General features: G+C 43.1%; 2 protein-coding genes and 1 pseudogene across 2 annotated transcripts; 1 reads left to right on the forward strand and 2 right to left on the reverse strand.

Moving 5' to 3' along the window:
* Nucleotides 1–4,378: 4,378 nt before the first annotated feature.
* LOC147445118 (signal peptidase complex subunit 1-like) lies at nt 4,379–6,078 on the reverse strand. Its single transcript, XM_086527594.1, has 2 exons — nt 5,438–6,078; nt 4,379–4,679 (listed from the first exon to the last, which is right to left on the reverse strand). The coding sequence occupies exons 1-2, from the start codon at nt 5,734–5,736 to the stop codon at nt 4,592–4,594; spliced, it is 387 nt and encodes a 128-aa protein (XP_086383720.1). The 5' UTR covers nt 5,737–6,078; the 3' UTR covers nt 4,379–4,591.
* Nucleotides 6,079–6,574: 496 nt separating this feature from the next.
* Nucleotides 6,575–8,741, forward strand: LOC147445119 (uncharacterized; annotated as a pseudogene).
* Nucleotides 8,742–13,024: 4,283 nt separating this feature from the next.
* Nucleotides 13,025–15,058, reverse strand: LOC147445120 (uncharacterized). Its single transcript, XM_086528004.1, has 6 exons — nt 15,017–15,058; nt 14,151–14,329; nt 13,924–14,061; nt 13,726–13,819; nt 13,553–13,651; nt 13,025–13,042 (listed from the first exon to the last, which is right to left on the reverse strand). Exons 1-6 carry the CDS (start codon nt 15,056–15,058, stop codon nt 13,025–13,027), a joined length of 570 nt encoding a protein of 189 aa, XP_086384130.1.
* Between the last annotated feature and the right edge of the window lie 3,254 nt (nt 15,059–18,312).

Raw genomic sequence — 18,312 nt, forward strand, 5'->3', positions numbered from 1 at the left:
GTTGAAGGCCAAAGAGGCTACGAAGAAAGAGGGTGATTCCACTGCAAATGCTGGTTCCACTACAAATGCAGTCATTCTGTGAAAGGAGATTGTGTTGCTGATGTTGATGAAGAATGGGCTTTTAGCGCAGAGTGCACTTACAACCCTGATGTCCATGATGCATGCTTGTCAGTTGCTGCAGATTCACATGTGTGGTATTTCGACAGTGGTGCTACAAAGTACATTACCTTACATCGTGAATTGTTCACCTCTCTCGAGTCTGTCCCTCATGGGAATTCAGTCACTTGTGCCAAAAATGCCTCTTATCCGGTTCAGGGAGTTGGAAAGATTGTGCTTACTACTAAAATGGTTGTTCCTTCACACTTGTTGATGCACTTTATGTACATGGGATCAAGAAGAATCTCTTGTCTATATCCGCACTTGCTAGACTTGGACTTGTAGTCAAATTCGTGGATAACAGATGTACAATTCATGATCTCAATTTTGGTGATGAAATTGTTGCATCTGGACTTTTGTGCCGTGGGCTGTATAAGCTCACTTTGTATGACAAGTGTGGACAAAATGTTGCAAATTCAAGGGCTATTTCAGATGCAAAACTTTGGCATACACGTTTGGGTCATCTAAATTTTGACAGTTTGCTGCGTTTGCAAAAATATGATATGGTTGCTTCTTTGCAGCCTCTTGAAGCACCTGTCAAACATGTTTGTGAAGGCCGTATTTTGGGTAAGATGCAGCGTTCTAAGTTTCCAAAGGATGGTTCAGTACGGGCCACATGCAAGCTGCAGCTTGTGTATAGTGATGTTTGTGGGCCCAAGCAAACTCCGTCCTTGGGCAATTACCTTTACTTTGTGACTTTCATTGATGATTACTCCATGCATGCATGGATATTTTCGCTTAAAGCGAAGTCCGAAGTCTTTATGTGCTTCAAACAATTTGTGGCTATGACTGAAAATGTCTCGAAATGTACTATGGACACCCTCCGTTCCGATCGAGGGAGGGAGTATATGTCTCATGAATTCAATGCATTTCTGGCTAGTCGTGGGATAAAACACCAATGTACATTGCCTTATACACCTCAACAAAATGGTGTTGCTGAGAGGAAAAACAGGTCACTTACGGAAATGGCACGATGTATGGTCAAAAGTCAAGCTTTGCCGCAATCGTTTTAACTTGAGGCCATTATGTGTACCACTTATGTACTAAACAGATGTCCTATGAAAGCTTTGCAGTCTATTACTCCATATGAAGCATGGCATGATAGAAAGCCTTCTATTGAGCACATGCGTGTTTTTGGTTGTTTGGCATATGCTTTGGTGCCGCAAACACGGCGCAAAAAATTGGATGATAAGGCTGTCAAATGTATTTTTGTTGGTTATAGTGCTGAAAGAAAATGTTACATGTTGTATCATCTGCAAACAAAACGTATTCTGGTTTCACGGGATGTAGTGTTTGTGGAAGATTCTGTTCAACCCTTGTTGTCATGTACTAGAGACAGTAATGTAAGCTCAAAGGACATTTATGACACTTTGTTGCCTCTTTTCAATGGTGGAAATACGGATGTAAGTTCCAATGAGGCAAATGTACACCCTATGGGGGTTTTTGAAAATGTTACAGATCAGCCTATTACTGATGCAGATGTACATGATGTACTTGATGAGGAAAGGGCTGAAAATGAGCAAGCTAGAGGTATGTCAAAATGGCTGGTGCACACTTTGCGTGACAGTAAATTGGATGCACCTTTGTCTAGTCGTACTCGTTCACGCTCTCGCCATGCATCTTATGCATCAAATTGTTATGCTTTGGCTGTGACTAGCTTACATGCTGTTGAGGAGCCTCTGTCTTTTGATGAAGCACAAAATTCAAAAAATTGAATGATTGCCATGCAATCAAAATATGATGCACTTATAGAAAATGACACAGACTTTATGTGAAATGCCTCCTGGCAAAAAGGCCATTGATATGAAGTGGGTTTACAAGTTGAAACGCAAGCCAGATGGTGAGATCGATCACCATAAAGCTCGGCTTGTTGCAAAGGGTTATGCACAACAAAAAAGCATAAATTCTGAAGAGACTTTTGCTCCCACTTATCGTATGACTACTATGCATTTTCTCTGTGCATTGGCAGCTCATTTTGGTTGGGATGTACATCATCAAACTTATTGCGTTCTTGAATAGTTACATATTTGAGGAAGTTTATGTAATGCAGCCTCGCGGTTTCTTGTGCTGGAGTTTTTATATAATTTCTTGTGCTGGAGTACGAGAAGCATGTGAGATTTTGGCTAAGCTTCAACCATAAACGTGTCGTATCATACATTGACATAGCTTACTAGTAGGATAATTTGCCAAAATGCCCCCTAAACTTGTACAAAAGTCCCAAATTGATCCTTAAGATAATTTTAAAATATACCCCTCTAAAGTGCCCCTATATTTTACTAAAATCTTCAAATTGCCTGTTGTAATCTAGAAAGCATCTCTCAACACATTGTTTTGCAACCCTCCATAGGAAGATTGATTTCCCTTACCCTTAACAGACAACAATAGAGCTAGGTCTCAAAGGTGGAACACTTTTTTGCTTCAAGAGACATGCACTACTCTTTAGTGCCCATTGATAAAAAAAAATGGGCACTTCAAGCTGGTACAAAAACCCTGAAATTGCATGAGACTTTTTGGAGCAAAAGCTTTTGGGGATCAAGCTTTGCACCTGGCTTTTCAAGGCTAAATGTCTACAATCAAAGTTTTGCATAAGACACTTTTAAGAATTAATCTCTGTAATCAACAATTTATACAAAGTTCGTATGACAGTTTCTGGGGAACTTTAAATTTCAGGGGTGGTTGGTTATTCAGATCGTCTATGCTTGAAAACAAGACACTATATTGATGGAACCATCCTGGGCCAAACATTCAATAAAAGAATCCTTCTTGAAATCTGTCATACATTTTTAACTTGAATATTTGAAGAGCTTATAAAAGGTGCAGTCATAACAACGTTTGTCACAAGAAATTTGACACCGCCATTAAATTGAAAGGTCATTTGACCATGTATCAAAACCCCTCGTTAGTGAGCAAAATCAAGCAAATTTCCACTTGGAATCGACAGGCAAAATATTCCATAAGCCTTTGGAACAGAACTTTGATCCAACAAAATGTGTTTGTTGGAGATCATTTCATGGGACACGAAATATACAAATGCTCCTGATCAAAAAACTGAAAAAGGTTTTAACCAAAAAAGGTTCCAATCGAAAACCGCCCCATCTGATGCACTCTTGAGTTTCTGAGTTTGGTAACAAGCCAATAAAGTTCATGGCACCACTACCAATATTAGCCAACCAATACCTACTAACCTCCAAAGGTCAAGAAAATTCCTGTTTCATGTGATTCTCGGGTTTTAACCTTCCTCGTTCAATTTTGAGAAGATCAAAATGGAAAGCCAAAAATCTCATAACAAAAGGATTAATAGGCATGCACAATGTCTCAGGAACAATAGACATGCACAATGTCTCAAAGGTGCAAGCCCTTAAATCAAATGCAAGCAGCAGCCTGCAATTTATCAAACCTGAAGAAGTAAAAAATAAGCTGGTACATCCCAACAGCGGGCAAGGCTGTCAAGTACCAGCTTCAGTACAATAATTTTTCCAGCCATCATCAAGGACTAGCTATCTGCCAAATCCCTCAATTAAGTGATTTTGAGGCAAGTAGAAGGTTCCCGCCAACCAAAGGAAATTGGTGCATTGATACAGCAAGTAAGTCCATGCATGGCAAGCCACTACCCCGGTCTACATAATACAAAATAAGCTACACAAGTTTTGAGTGTACCTGTAAAGTACAAGGTGAGTGCAACACGCCTTGTTTCCATAAATAAATCTCTTTTATTACCAACAAAAACCAGATGCAGAAAAAGCTCAGCACATATTACTATCGCCACAAAGGCGGCCTCATTATAAGACGGCCTTTACAAGTCAAGTGGCTTGCGGCAGTGCTTAAACCCCTTCTTTCCGCTTACATCATTGTCGTTCAAGTAATTAGCATCAGCACAGGCGATTGATTAACCAGGACAAAACACTAAGGGAGAAGGTATTGTACACTCATTGATTAACCATGACAAAAAGCTAAGGGAGATCGTATTGTACACTATTCCATGAAAAAATATTATTGGGCATGTGTCCAAAGTACATCCTAAATTTCAACATTTTGACCCCAAACAAAGAATCATGCCAAGACCATTCATTCTTACAGCAAGAAGATTATCACCTTTTCTAAGCCCATGGGAAGGATCATGTTGCACACTCAATATTGAACATCATAGCCAACAGCCCACTTGCATATATCACCACCGCTCAAATCAGAATGAGCTATAACAGAGGAGATTCACAAGAAGGCAGGCCCATTAAAAAATAGCTTTCTTCACAATTGTTAGAATCCAATGGGACAAGAATGATTCATCTTGGGCTGTTTCAAACACCAGCACAGAGAGGGCATAAGAACTAGCAGATGGCACGAGCTGGGATCATTGAAGAACCCTTGAGCACAGTATTTGCATCTCTGGAGCCTAAGAGGCAAAACTTGAGCCGGCTAAAATTGAATGGATAGTTAGTTAAGTTGTCACAAATTTCCAAGAGAAGTAGCCAGTAAATGCAGTGCAGGCCAGTATGAACACAATCCCAATAATATGAATGTCCTCCCTGCAAGCATAAACACAACCCACCAAGGATACTAACTGTTAAGAACTGACTAACATAAAGGCTGCAAGCACACATTAATGCATGAAATTAAGAAACAAAGCAGATGTCTCTAGTGTAAGAAAATGTGCTCCCTCACACTCGTTGGCTTAAGAGACCTAATCGCCAAGTCCCCAAACAATAACTCCAAGCATCCAAAATGCAGAAATAGCCAGTCTGGCAACCACCTATAGTGCTTGCAGTGTAATGACAGATCGTCAGACTTATGTTCACATCCCACCTATCCCGCACAAGGGAGGATCCACAGATTATCGACCACTGTAAGATCCATCACAGCCTAAAAATATATATTTGTGCAATCGTCCAAACGTCCCATCCACAGATTATCAACCACTATAAGATCCATAACAGCCTAAACAAATATCTTTGTGCAAACGTCCAAACATCCCAGACATTCTAAGAAGAATCTTCTCACCCCTCAGAGCTCTTCTATGCGTGTTCCCTCTCATCGACACATCACCATGTTACACCACGTGTGTGTACGAGGGTGACCTAGAGAGAGCTATAAAATTGCATTGACAAATAAAACTCCTGAGCTTAAATACCGGCATTACATTTCTAATAAATGCAAATAGAGAATGTGTGATGTAGAAAAAAGCACGATACATATACAAGCATATGCTCGATACACCCACACAGAAGATTATTCTTCGATACCACTCAAAGCCATATCACAGCGAGAAAGGATGGAAGTAGCACACCTTTTTGCATACTTGGCCGTCTTCTTCAAGATAGGGAACCTTGCCCTCTGCAGCTTCCTGCTCTCTTCGTCAGAAGCCATGGGCTCAATCCATTCAGTGAAGTGGCGCTTGGTGAAGTACTCCCAATCTGGAACAACCACTAGCATGCCGAGTAAAACACCACCCACATAGACGATGAACATGCGCTTAAAAGACCACGTGAAGAAGCCTGTGCAGATCGCAGCTATGGCGCTGCCAAAGATGATGTATTGAAGATAAGTATCGTGAAACTTCTGACTTGTTGTTTGCTCCATGGACATGGAGATTGTGAAGAAATGGGAGCAGCGTCAAAACCTGAGGAGGCGAGAAGGGAGCACCAAAAACCTATTGATGGTGCAAAAGATGGCTCCCACTACGGAGGTGGAGGGGTTACCGGACTCTGCAGATCGGGAAGACCACCGACTTGCGAACCCTAGTAAGTTCTTGGAGAAACCATGGGACGCTCTCTCATGCTCCTGCGGTGCGGGCAAGGTGTGGGTGCTGCGTGGAAGAAGGTGCAGTGAGAGAGGGTACCTATACTGGACGCGCAGTATGGGTGAGGCGGAGGAAGCGAGTAGCACTCAAGAGAATTACACTGTTAGGTGTAGGAAGGTAGGTCGCCTCTTCAAAAAGAAACCCCCTTCATTTATTTCTCCCCATCAATCTCACACACAATCATGTTTAACATACACACATACATGTAGATTGCGTTCTCTCTCTCATGTCATAGGCACATTCTTATACACATTCCACGCCCAAGCTTGTAGGCTCGGAGCTTGCTCCTCCCTCCCCTCAGGACTATATAACACATAGCATTTAAAGAGGGGGGGTAAAGGGATCAATGGCAGGGAACTGGAATGGGGCTTATCGAGAGGATCTGGACTGTGCATACTTGTAAAAACTAAACCTGGACAGCGGGGGGGGGGGGCTGGGCAGGTTGGCCAAATTCAAGCGGGATAAGGCTGAGGGAAGTGCCATGTCATCAGGGTGGAAATTTGAATTTGGGACGCTTTTCAGGGGGGTCGACAGGCGGGGAGGCCACGTTGTTGGGATTTGGGCAGAGAGGCCACGCATTATCTCTGAGAGGCCGGAGGGTAGAGGGAAGAAGCCACAACAGGTATGGAGAGCAGACAAATGCTGGACCTCAATGTACCTTGGGAGGCAAAACAAGTTATGCAGTCCATTGACCTAAACGTAACCTGGAAGGCAGAGGGAGATCGAGGGATGCCGGGCAGGATGGAGGCACGATTGGATGCTTTCGAGGATGGGGAGAAACAAAAGCAATATCGTATATTTGATTTGAATGAGGAGTTGGAGGAAGGCAACTCGTCATCAACAGGCTCAAGTAGTGCTTCCATGGAATCAGGATCCCATTCTAGTGGTGGTGACCAAGTAAAGGAGTTTACCGAATTCCCAACCTTCCTTGCAGATTCAATCTATAGGAGGAAACCCGTGACCTGATCTTTTGACCCAGAGTTGCATGCTTCTCACCATTTCTTTAGCTTTTCTCGGGAGAGCTATGACCTTATGCTATTAGATCTTCAAGGGATTTGTAAGCCAACATTGGGTATGCTACACAATGTCGGCATGCATGATGTAAAACGGTGGAACAAGATGAAGGACAATCTTGTGATCCGAGGATCCCCTCGGCATGGATCAGTTAGGATCTTCTTGAAGGGTCTCCCTCCCAGAGCCATTGCACCAAAGGAGGAGTGGACAACCATTACAGAACAATGTCATGTCGACCAGCAAGGGGCTCATTTGAGCATGTTGGAAACTATGAATCAGATGAAAACTGCATGGTGCACAGATATCAAAAGGCATGGGCATACCTACTTCATTCATTAGAGATGCGGTCAGAAATTGTCAGGTATGTAAGAAGGATCCTATCCTCCAATCTGAATCGCTTATGTTTCAGAAGGTTGGAGGGAAGGGCAATGCCGGTGAGAAAACTCCAAGTGAAAAAATTATTACAGATAGATTTCATGTGTGTCATGTGCTGGAGAGTATTATGATAAACCATAAAGTCAGGCTTGTTAAGATAAGATCAGCCAAGGTAGGCGAAGGAAAGGTAGAGGACTACTATGTTTGTCATCGTGGTGGTTCAAGAAGGCATCATGGAGAAAACAAGCGTAGAGAGAGGAAAACGAAGAAGTACGGTTGTCCTTTCAAGGCACAGGTGCAATTCAGTGAGGGAGTTCATGAGGTCACGATTTTGCTTCGTGCTACGCATGAGGGCCATGTTCCTGGCTCTCGGGCTGACTTATATCATCTACCTGTTCATCCAAGTGTGCTTCAATGTTGCATGAGGATTATTTTGATGTTGGAACATGTCGCCATGTTGCCAAAATGTCAGTTTCAAAAGAAAACTTCCACAAGCAACGAGCATCCTTGTTAGATCGCACAACTTTTCGATTCTTCATGATCTCAAAGGAGGTCCAACAGTTGGCATATAGCCTACGGCATGAAGGTAGTAAGATAATTTTCTTTTCCTGTCACCCCTTTAATTACTTAACCATTTTGGTTTCTCTAGGTCGTGCATCTGGGAATGATTGGTCTGCAATGTACATGGAGGCTCTAAAGTTACAGCCGCAGGGAAGGTACTTTGGAGTGCCCTATCTTCATTTTTATGTTTTCCTTTTTCTTATGTCCTTATTTAGTTGCTTATTGCTTTTGAAAGGTCGCATATGTGCAACCATACAACCCAAATGCTTTGCAAGACGTCAACAAGCCGTTTGTCGTCATCATTCAAGATGATTGGATGCTTCAGATGTGTATTCGATTCTCACAACATAATGCATGGGCCATGGACAGCACATTCAAGACAAACGTTTATGGGTTGCCATTGTATGCATTTGTTTTGCCAAATCAAAATGGTACAGGGATTCCTTTGTGGTTGATGATGTGCACAAGTGACCCTAGGACATGTCAGGAGAGCGTTGCCCTTGAATTGACCATCCAGATGATATTCTCAAGAATGGGCAGCATACGACCGAATGCAATTGTGATAGACAAATGTCCCCAAGAATTGAATGTCATCTTGAGTGCCTTCAAAGATGATCCTGCTTGTTGGGCTGAACACAGTGAAGGACAACGAGTCCAAGTAGCATGTCATGTCCTGGTTTGTTGGTTTCATGTCAAAAAGGCTTGGGTGGAGAACCTTTTGCCGCAAGTGCCAAGACACATGCAAGACCATGTTTATTCTTCAATGTGTAACTTGATGCACTCCAGCTCCGAGGACAACTTTGAAGCTCGCTTTCAGCGCCTCTTTGTTGGACTACTGTAATCATGCAAATATTCAGCGTTATGTCTCCAATGGATGGTGCTCGAAGTCATGTGTATGGCGTGAACGCTGGCCGAAGTTTGGACGTCTTTTTCCCCATGGCAATGTGGACACAACGAATTTGGTGGAAAGACTATGGCAATATGTCAAGTATACTCTCTTGGATGCGAGGATAAATAGGCCAGCCTTGGATCTACTACATGCACTTGTTGGCAATGCGAGGAGTGGAAGTTGGATGGGAGGAACTCTCTTCGAGTTCTTCAAGCAAAAGCAAGAGCTAGGTGAGCTATTGTCCCACTCCTTGGACTTTCCCTTCGATCTACCTCTTAGTTAAGTTCATGGCATGTTCATTGACAACGGATTCTGGACGATTTGCTGTGTATGGTTCAAGAAAGAGTGCAACAAAGGAACTAGCTGCTGGGGAGAAGCTATGTCAACGATACAAGACTAATCCTGAAACTCTTCACGTGGTGAACGAATCTACATTACTCTTCAAGATTCAAAGCATGACATCAGACTCTTGGTACCATATGAGCATGCAATCCTCGTACTGTGATTGCCCAGACTGGTCCTCCCAATGCAAGCATCTATATGGGCTTCGGTTAATACTTCAAAGCTATTTTCCAATGCTTCATGCAATTTTACCTATTGTGGATAGCGTGCATGCAATGGCTGACCTTGCAACCAGCGATGGAATGCAACAATGTGCCCAAGTCTTTTAAACAGGGAGTGGATGTGATGACAAAGCACTGGATACTGATATGAATGGCATTGGACCATACTTGCAACAGGTTGACATGGAGATAGTCAATTGTATCGACAAATCTAGGGAGTTATTGCGACAATTGGCTGATGTATTACCGCAGTGGACATTGCAGCAAAAGGAGGTTGCTCTGAAGAAATTAAAGATCTCTATGGAGAACTTGGAGAATCTCCATGAGCCGGAGGAGATCAGCTTGCCAAGAAAGGGTAGCATCAAACAAATCCAGGCAAATGTCACATAAACACGGCTTGGGCTTGGCAGGCTATCGTGTATCATTGATGGCATAGGTGAGGCAGTTGAAGGTTGTCCAGAACCAGCAAAAAAAAGCAGAAACACAAGTTCCTTGAAACGTAAGCACCAGCGAGGGTGAAATCGAGTGCGCTTTGAGAAATGGCGACGTGTTAATTGCCGGCATTGTTGTAGCAAAACCCTTCTTGTTGATGGCTCAAATATAGTATGTTGCCATACATGCCATGCTTTGCTCCCTCTATCTCAGAAGCACTTGTCTGCAAATTCAACTTCCCAGATCATGAACCACCTTGTACAGTTATGGGATGGTGAGAACCCGGCCAATGGTTCTATCATAGCATGTGACCACGAGGTATCGCATATTGATTGTGAACGACATCTCACTGTGAAGCTTGATGATGGACGGATATATGAGAAGATCTATGCCTCGCAGACACGAATTACTTTTATATGACTTGCGTGCGGTTTAGGGTCATCCTCATATGTCATGCCTCATTGGAACTTTGCAAGCTATGTATGTTTTGTGAACATGACTTGGACAATTGCAATATATTTGTTTTTGGAACAATTAGATTGATATGATGTGGTCCCCAAGAAGCTAGACTAGTTTGTAGATATCCTAAAGTTCATTTGGGTTGTCTTAATCTGGTTGTTTGTTCTTTATCACTCGTAAGTGGTCGCAACAATGAAGTGTTGTCTCTTTGATATCACCAGCAAAATGAAACCATAATGCATCAACACAAGCCTTTTGCCAGGTGGTTGACAACAAGCTCATGGGCCGAGTTTTCTCTGGCTTTTCCCAGGTCTTGCATCTCTATATAGGGCTATAGGTTGAGCCCAAAAGGGTCATGCTTCAGCTGATCTTGATGGCGATTTTGCTAGGTTTAGGATGCGTGCACATCAACCATGTACATATGCTTTTACCAATTCTGGAATTCTGATTTTTGCTCTCGCTCTTGATAGGTCTTGCATCTTCCAGTTCAGCCTTAGAAGAAGGGTCCTTATAGTTTCCATCCATACACAATGGGACCTTGCCATAATCTCGGACATGACCATAAACTGATTGCCAAAAGCTCACACACCCAGCATGACTTCACCATAAACACACACACACATTCAGCATGACACTAAAAACAAACCTCACCATAATGCCCTAAACGTAGGGTCGGCACAAACACCACCAATCGGACCTCGCCATAATCTCGGACATGACCATAAATTGATTGGCAAAAGCTCACACACACCCAGCATGACACTAAAAACAAACCTCGCCATAATGCCATAAACGTAGAGGCGGCACAAACACCAATCGAACCTCGCCATACTCTGGGACATGACTGAAAGCTCACACACATTCAACATGACACTAAAAACAAACCTCGCCATAATGCCCTAAACGTAGGGTCAGCACAAACACCACCAATCGGACCTCGCCATAATCTCGGACATGACCATAAATTGATTGGCAAAAGCTCACACACACCCAGCATGACACTAAAAACAAACCTCGCCATAATGCCATAAACATAGGGTCGGCACAAACACCAATCGAACCTCGCCATACTCTGGGACATGACTGAAAGCTCACACACATTCAGCATGACACTAAAAACAAACCTCGCCATAATGCCATAAACTTAGGGTCGGCACAAACACCACCAATCGGACCTCGCCATAATCTCGGACATGACCATAAACTGATTGGCAAACACACCCACCCAGCTGGCATGACTTCACCATAAACACACACAAAAACAAATCTCGCCATAATGCCATAAATGTAGAGTCAGCACAAACCATAACATCAAATTGATCGAGCCGGTTTAGGGTTACATGATCAGTTATAGGAGACTCGAAATGGACTACAACGGCACAAACACCAATCGGACCTCGCCATAATGCCATAAACCTAGAGTCGCTCGGCACAAACACCAATCGGACCTCGCCATAATGCCATAAACCTAGAGTCACCATAACATCAAATTGATCGAGCCATTTGTATTACATGATCACTAATATACACATAAACATTGGCTTATCAGAGAGTACATATAATAACTAAACCCGGACGAAGCCATAAACCTGCATACAGAAATAAACATGGGCGTTGAGCATACATCCAATCACTAAACCCAGATGAAGCCATAAACCTGCATACAGAAATAAACATGGCCCAACAACCACATCCGATCACTAAACCCGGACGAAGCCATAAACTTGCATACAGAAATAAACATGGCCCAACAACCATACACCATCGAAACTTGCCATAATGCCATAAACCTAGAGTCAGCACAAACCATAACATCAAATTGATCGAGCCATTTGTATTACATGACAGTTATAGGAGACTCAAAATGGACTGCAACCTTATTAAACAAAAGACTAAACCTTGATTGTAGGAACTCGCCATAAGTCATATATACATGAGTACCAAATAAAAAGGATAAATTGTGGTCAGAATGCATCAGTATAACAAAAGGTTTCTGGACCACTAATATACACATAAACATTGGCTTATCAAAGAGTGCATATAATAACTAAACCCGGACGAAGCCATAAACCTGCATATAGAAATAAACATGGCCGTTGACCATACATCCGGATGATCACTAAACCCGGACGAAGCCATAAACCTGCATACAGAAATAAAAATGGCCCAACAACCATACATCCGATCACTAAACCCGGACGAAGCCATAACCCTGCATACAGAAATAAACATGGCCGTTGATCACATCCGATCACTAAACCCGGACCTCGCCATAAACCTGCATACAGAAAGAAATTGAGCCCAGAACTGAGCACCTAAAACATACATGGCTCTCAGACATAGCCATAAACCAACCCAAAACCGAGCACCTATTATAGATCCAGATATAAACGTGAAACATTGCACCAAAAGCTTGTCACAAAGGACAATGCACCACAAACTGGGAACACATTACAAAACCTCGCCATAAACAAAAGAGTCGCCATAGACATACATAATCGGGGAGTCGCCTTAGACAGAATCGGACCTTGCCATAAATTTTACTCAACAGGAAATAAAAATCAAACATCACCATAAATAATAATTTAGCTGGATTACACCATAAACACTGGCCACACCTAAACCCAGACGTGGAAATAAACCTGCAAACATAAACAAACATGGCCACTAGCCCCACATGGAACTAAACCCGGACGTAGCCAAAAACCTGCAAACATAAATAAACCCAGCCGTAACCATAAACCTGCTTGTATACATAAACATGGCCACTTCCCACATACATCAAACATAGTCCTGAACCTGCACATAGACAAAATATGGATCTCGGATGTGGCTAGCCGCCATAAACAAGCCCATATAAACATAGTCAATAGCCAATGATTTGCTTTCTTTGAACCAATATTGCAGCATAAAACTCGCCATACATACTTTATCGACACAAACCCTGGACATTACATGTAGGCTGATACAAAACCATTGTGCATAGACTGACACAAAACCTCACCCTAAACCCAATCATACATAAAGTGTCATGGGTTGTTTTACCAAACGGCCATAGACCTGGCTCCCTTTAGCGCAAAATGCAACACATATGGTGACCAGCCATAATCTCATTCCCCCCCCCCACTATATCTAAGCACCAACTATGGAGGCTTTGCCTCAATGCCAACACATCATCGTGTATGAACCATGTCTTCTTCACCTGCACAACATCGACAAACACAAGAGGATTGAAGGAAATTAGAAAGGAGATTAATATCCAGATGCATATGGTAGAAAGCTAGCACTCGACACACACTCTAAGCATACCCAGCTTTTGCTCTTCTCCTGCAAGCAAGACTGAATTATGTAGCGAATGGCAGCCATGACATAAAACCCACAGTCAATCGCATTTGGTTGAATTGGGCCCTGCAGCATCAAACCATTAACATGACTAACATGCCCTAAATTTTCCAAGCATGAGAGAGCACAAGGAGACATACTTTCAACACTTTTAACTCAAATTTGGTGGCAGGTTCAAGCAATGCATGTTGGACATCATGAGCTTTTACTCCTTGGGCCATCGCCTCCATAGCACTGCATATTCATAACAAGCAAGATAAAAAACCATCGATAGCCATATCAACTTGTTTCATATACCGACCTCCCCAAGCTATGATGAACAAAGTCAACCCATGTACCTGTGCAAAACAGGTACAATATCCATCATGGTCGTGCACCCAAGTGGGTCATAGTAGAGAATGTGGTTCTTTCTCCTACGTAGCCCAGCAATCTTTGCATGTGTGGCAAGATACATAACACAACATGTCCAATGCTCCCTGTTGCAAAGAGAGACAACATCAACATGTCAATGAGAAGCCACAATGTAGCATACCTAGCAGTCCTTTGTCCTCTCCTTACAAACCACCTGTAAATGATTGGAAAAAATGTAAGCACGCATTCACCAAAGTCCCTCTCCCCGAAGAAGTTATGTAAGACCCGCATGGAATCTTGCTTGCCCAAGTTGCATCCACAACAGAATACCACATAGAGTCCACAAGCATCACTTGCATGAGGACATCTGAGCCTAGTGTGTACTCCATCCACCTGTAAAAGTGAGTATGTTAAGCACATGTTTGCTCACCATAATGCTTACCACTCAATAACAAAAAAATGGCGGTGATTACATTGCAAATAGATTCATCGTGCGCGTGGATTCTTTATTTGATAAGATGAAGCGTAGAGCCTGATCATCAATGTCCGCTCGTAGGCCAAAGCGAATAGAGTTGAGCGACATAGGCACATGTGAAGAGAATCTACATCCAACATGCCACAATCATGAACATAGTGAGTATCAAACAATTAGAAAATTGTGAACATAGGGATGGTTGACAAAAGCCACCTGTACAAGGCCCGATTACTATGTGTGGGAGTAGCAGGGCTGATTTCATGGCCTATTTTTTCAACTGTCAGTTGGTTATTACCGACATAAAATAGGAGAGCCGACAAAGATGCATCATCAGGAGAGCCTATTTCAATAGCTTTCTCTTGTGTCTTCCCTCTTTGAATCGGAAGCTTTTTCTTTGTTGGAGTTGCAAGCAATGTAGGCTAGAAAGGAATGCACATTTATTAGAACACATCAGCATGCTGGATTTTTTTTCACCGCTCTCAACACCTAAACAAAATTACTTGAGCTAGAGCGATGACCGGATAGCGATGACGGGATTATCCACTAGTAGCGCAAAATCCTGTAAAGACCTTCCCCCCGCCAAACCCCCGTATCCCCCCACTCACGGGCTCACCATGCAACCAATCAGCAGTCGCCACGCCTCCCATGGCCCATGTTTTGAATTTGGCCAGCCTGCCCAGCCCCCCCCCCACTGTCCAGGTTTAGTTTTTACAGGTATGCACGGTCCAAATCCCCTCGATAAGCCCCATTCCAGTTCCCTGCCATTGATCCCCTTACCCCCCCTCTTTAAATGCTATGTGTTATATAGTCCTGAGGCCTCCCTCTCCCCTTACACCCCTCAAGACTAAGTAACACCTATATTTAAGAGGGGGAGGCAATGGGATCAAAGGCGGAGAAGCCCATGCGCGAAAGCCGAGAAGATCACAGCCCAAAAAATCAATTCAAAAACTAAACCTGGACATGCACTAAACTTGAACAGCCTGAGAAATGCATTTTATTTTATAATATCATGTTGTAAAAAGGGGTGTGAGTACATAACTCGTGCGCGGGTGAAGTGGTTAGCCTATGTGACCCTAAATTCGGACGAGCGGGTCTTGGGTTCAAATCGCCCCGTCTCGCCTCGTTTTTCCCGCTGGTCGTGTTTAATGCGCCTCGCCTTTTTGACGGCGCGCCTCGTTTTTCCCACTGGCCGGGTTTAGTGCGCCTCGAGATCCCGCCCCACAGCCCCGACCGTCGATCCCATTACTCCACCGTGCATTTAATATAGGTGTCATTTAGTCCCAAGGCCTTACATCCACATGGTGCTCTTGGCCCAAGATGCCTTACAAAATTTGAGTCCCAAGGAGATGGCTGGTGCACTTCCCATCTCCCCCGCCCCCCAAAAGCACTAAGTGATACGGGCATTGAGGGCAGGGCTCGGGAAAAGATAGGTTCGCTTTATCCAAAGCCTGTTCAAAATGAAAAATGGCCGGCTCAAATTTGGATAAGAAGGTTCTCAAGTTGGTTCAACTTATAGAGTTTTTAGTTATAATATGAGATTTTTAGTGTGATTATCTCTCTCAAATTTAGTGTTAGCCTGCTCATATGCCACAAAAAATGTTTCCTCTACGGTGCAATGAAGGTCGTAGATTTTGGTGGCATCGGCCAAAGTAATCTCGGTTCTCAAGCCAGTTCATAATATAGGATTTTTAGTTATAATATGAGATTTTTAGTGTGATTATCTCTCTCTAATTGAGTGTTAGCCTGCTCATATGCGTGTGAAATGTTCCAAAGTCGGGTCTGATTGAGGGGTTGGGATCTACGATGCAATGACGATCGTAGATTTTGGCAGCATCGGCCAAAGTAATCTCGATACTCGAGATTATAAAAAATAATCTCGGATATTCAAAATTACCATACTCGAGATTACTCTTCATACACGCCCAGGGTTTGAATCCTTGACCTCACCTTTGAGACTTTGATGTTTTATCCACAAGCTTCTGCATGTTTTTTGTGATGGTACGGGGCCGAGATTACTCTTATACCAAATGTGAGTCAACGTCGCCAAAAGTAATGTCGAGTACCGAGATTATTTTTAGCGCCACCGATAAGATCTACGACACTTGATGAGCTCATCATAGATCCCAAGCCCCCATGCCCATGTCACTTAGTCCCGAGGGCTTCTCAGGGCTTCTCATCTTCACAATGGTGAGGTGGCAGTGCAAATTGTAGCGTGTTATTTTCTCTTATTTCTATGTTTGGAGAAAGCAACGCATGTTCTTCCAAGCGAGAGGATATGATCATGTTAGAGAAACGTAATGCTTTGTGTTTCCCTTTTCCTCTTTCAAATGTGTATCCTGTAGAGCGCCGCTTCCAAAATCATACCCCCCCTACTACTACTTGTGTGTGTGTGTCGATAGAAGCAAGCATGTTTAGGTAGTTAACCTCACATAAGTGAATTGCCTCCCGTACTTAGTACATTTATTGTATTGCTTCGCCACAATAAGTCCACTCCACCAACCCCAAAAAAAAAAAAAAAGGCCTACACCACAAAATGTATAGAGCATACCATATATTCACATTGATAAGGTATGACCTCGTTTACTTTGACACATTGAAAGAGATTGTGGAGACAAACTTTGTCGACACATGGAATAATGACTTGCTCATGTATCATTTGAAAGAGATAGGACAGAGTCAAACCTATATAGGTGTTCAATGGTTATTGTAGAATTTGGTCCACTTTTTTACTTTACGTGTAAAGGAAAGATGCAATGCTTAAAATTGAATTGGCACCCTAAAACCTAATAAAGATAAGAACTAAAACGATTTAATTGTTGTTACTGGTCCTAAACAATACTTTTAACACTAAACCACCCCTATCCCCATTTGTAGGTGAACTTCACCAAGTTTAGCTCTTAGATGGTATAGCCCTTATTTAATGTGGAAGTGTGGTTGACTCAATTTCCTCTTAAGTAATAGCTTATGATCACGAATTCAAGTCTTGTGTGATAGATTTTTGAGGTCTCTTAGGATTCTTCCTATGATGTTTAGAGCTCTCTCTCTCTCTCTCTCTCTCTCTCTCTCTTTCTTACAATGCCCAGGTACCATGGAGCGAGAAAAGCATTTAGACTTGCTTGATATGCTCTATGCCACCTGTTGGGGTATAAAGCCCAATGTGGTCGCCCAGGTAAGTGGGCGGGCCGCCAGGTATGTACACGTATTCTTTTGTAAAAACCTAATAAGAACTCACTATGCTTTACACATTACAGTAGAGCGATTTCACCATATCGTCGTGCTCTTCTTCTCGCACTCTCTCTCGCGTCGCACTTCCGCTCGTACTCCTTCAATTGGTATCAGAGCTCAGATCGAGGCTTGCTTGATATGCTCTATGCCACCTGTTGGGGTATAAAGCCCAATGTGGTCGCCCAGGTAAGTGGGCGGGCCGCCAGGTATGTACACGTATTCTTTTGTAAAAACCTAATAAGAACTCACTATGCTTTACACATTACAGTAGAGCGATTTCACCATATCGTCGTGCTCTTCTTCTCGCACTCTCTCTCGCGTCGCACTTCCGCTCGTACTCCTTCAATTGGTATCAGAGCTCAGATCGAGGCTTGCTTGATATGCTCTATGCCACCTGTTGGGGTATAAAGCCCAATGTGGTCGCCCAGGTAAGTGGGCGGGCCGCCAGGTATGTACACGTATTCTTTTGTAAAAACCTAATAAGAACTCACTATGCTTTACACATTACAGTAGAGCGATTTCACCATATCGTCGTGCTCTTCTTCTCGCACTCTCTCTCGCGTCGCACTTCCGCTCGTACTCCTTCAATTGGTATCAGAGCTCAGATCGAGGCTTGCTTGATATGCTCTATGCCACCTGTTGGGGTATAAAGCCCAATGTGGTCGCCCAGGTAAGT

This window comes from Adiantum capillus-veneris, chromosome 13 (genome assembly GCF_014529385.1).
Source record: "Adiantum capillus-veneris isolate H3 chromosome 13, ASM1452938v2, whole genome shotgun sequence".
Classification (NCBI taxonomy): Eukaryota; Viridiplantae; Streptophyta; class Polypodiopsida; order Polypodiales; family Pteridaceae; genus Adiantum; species Adiantum capillus-veneris.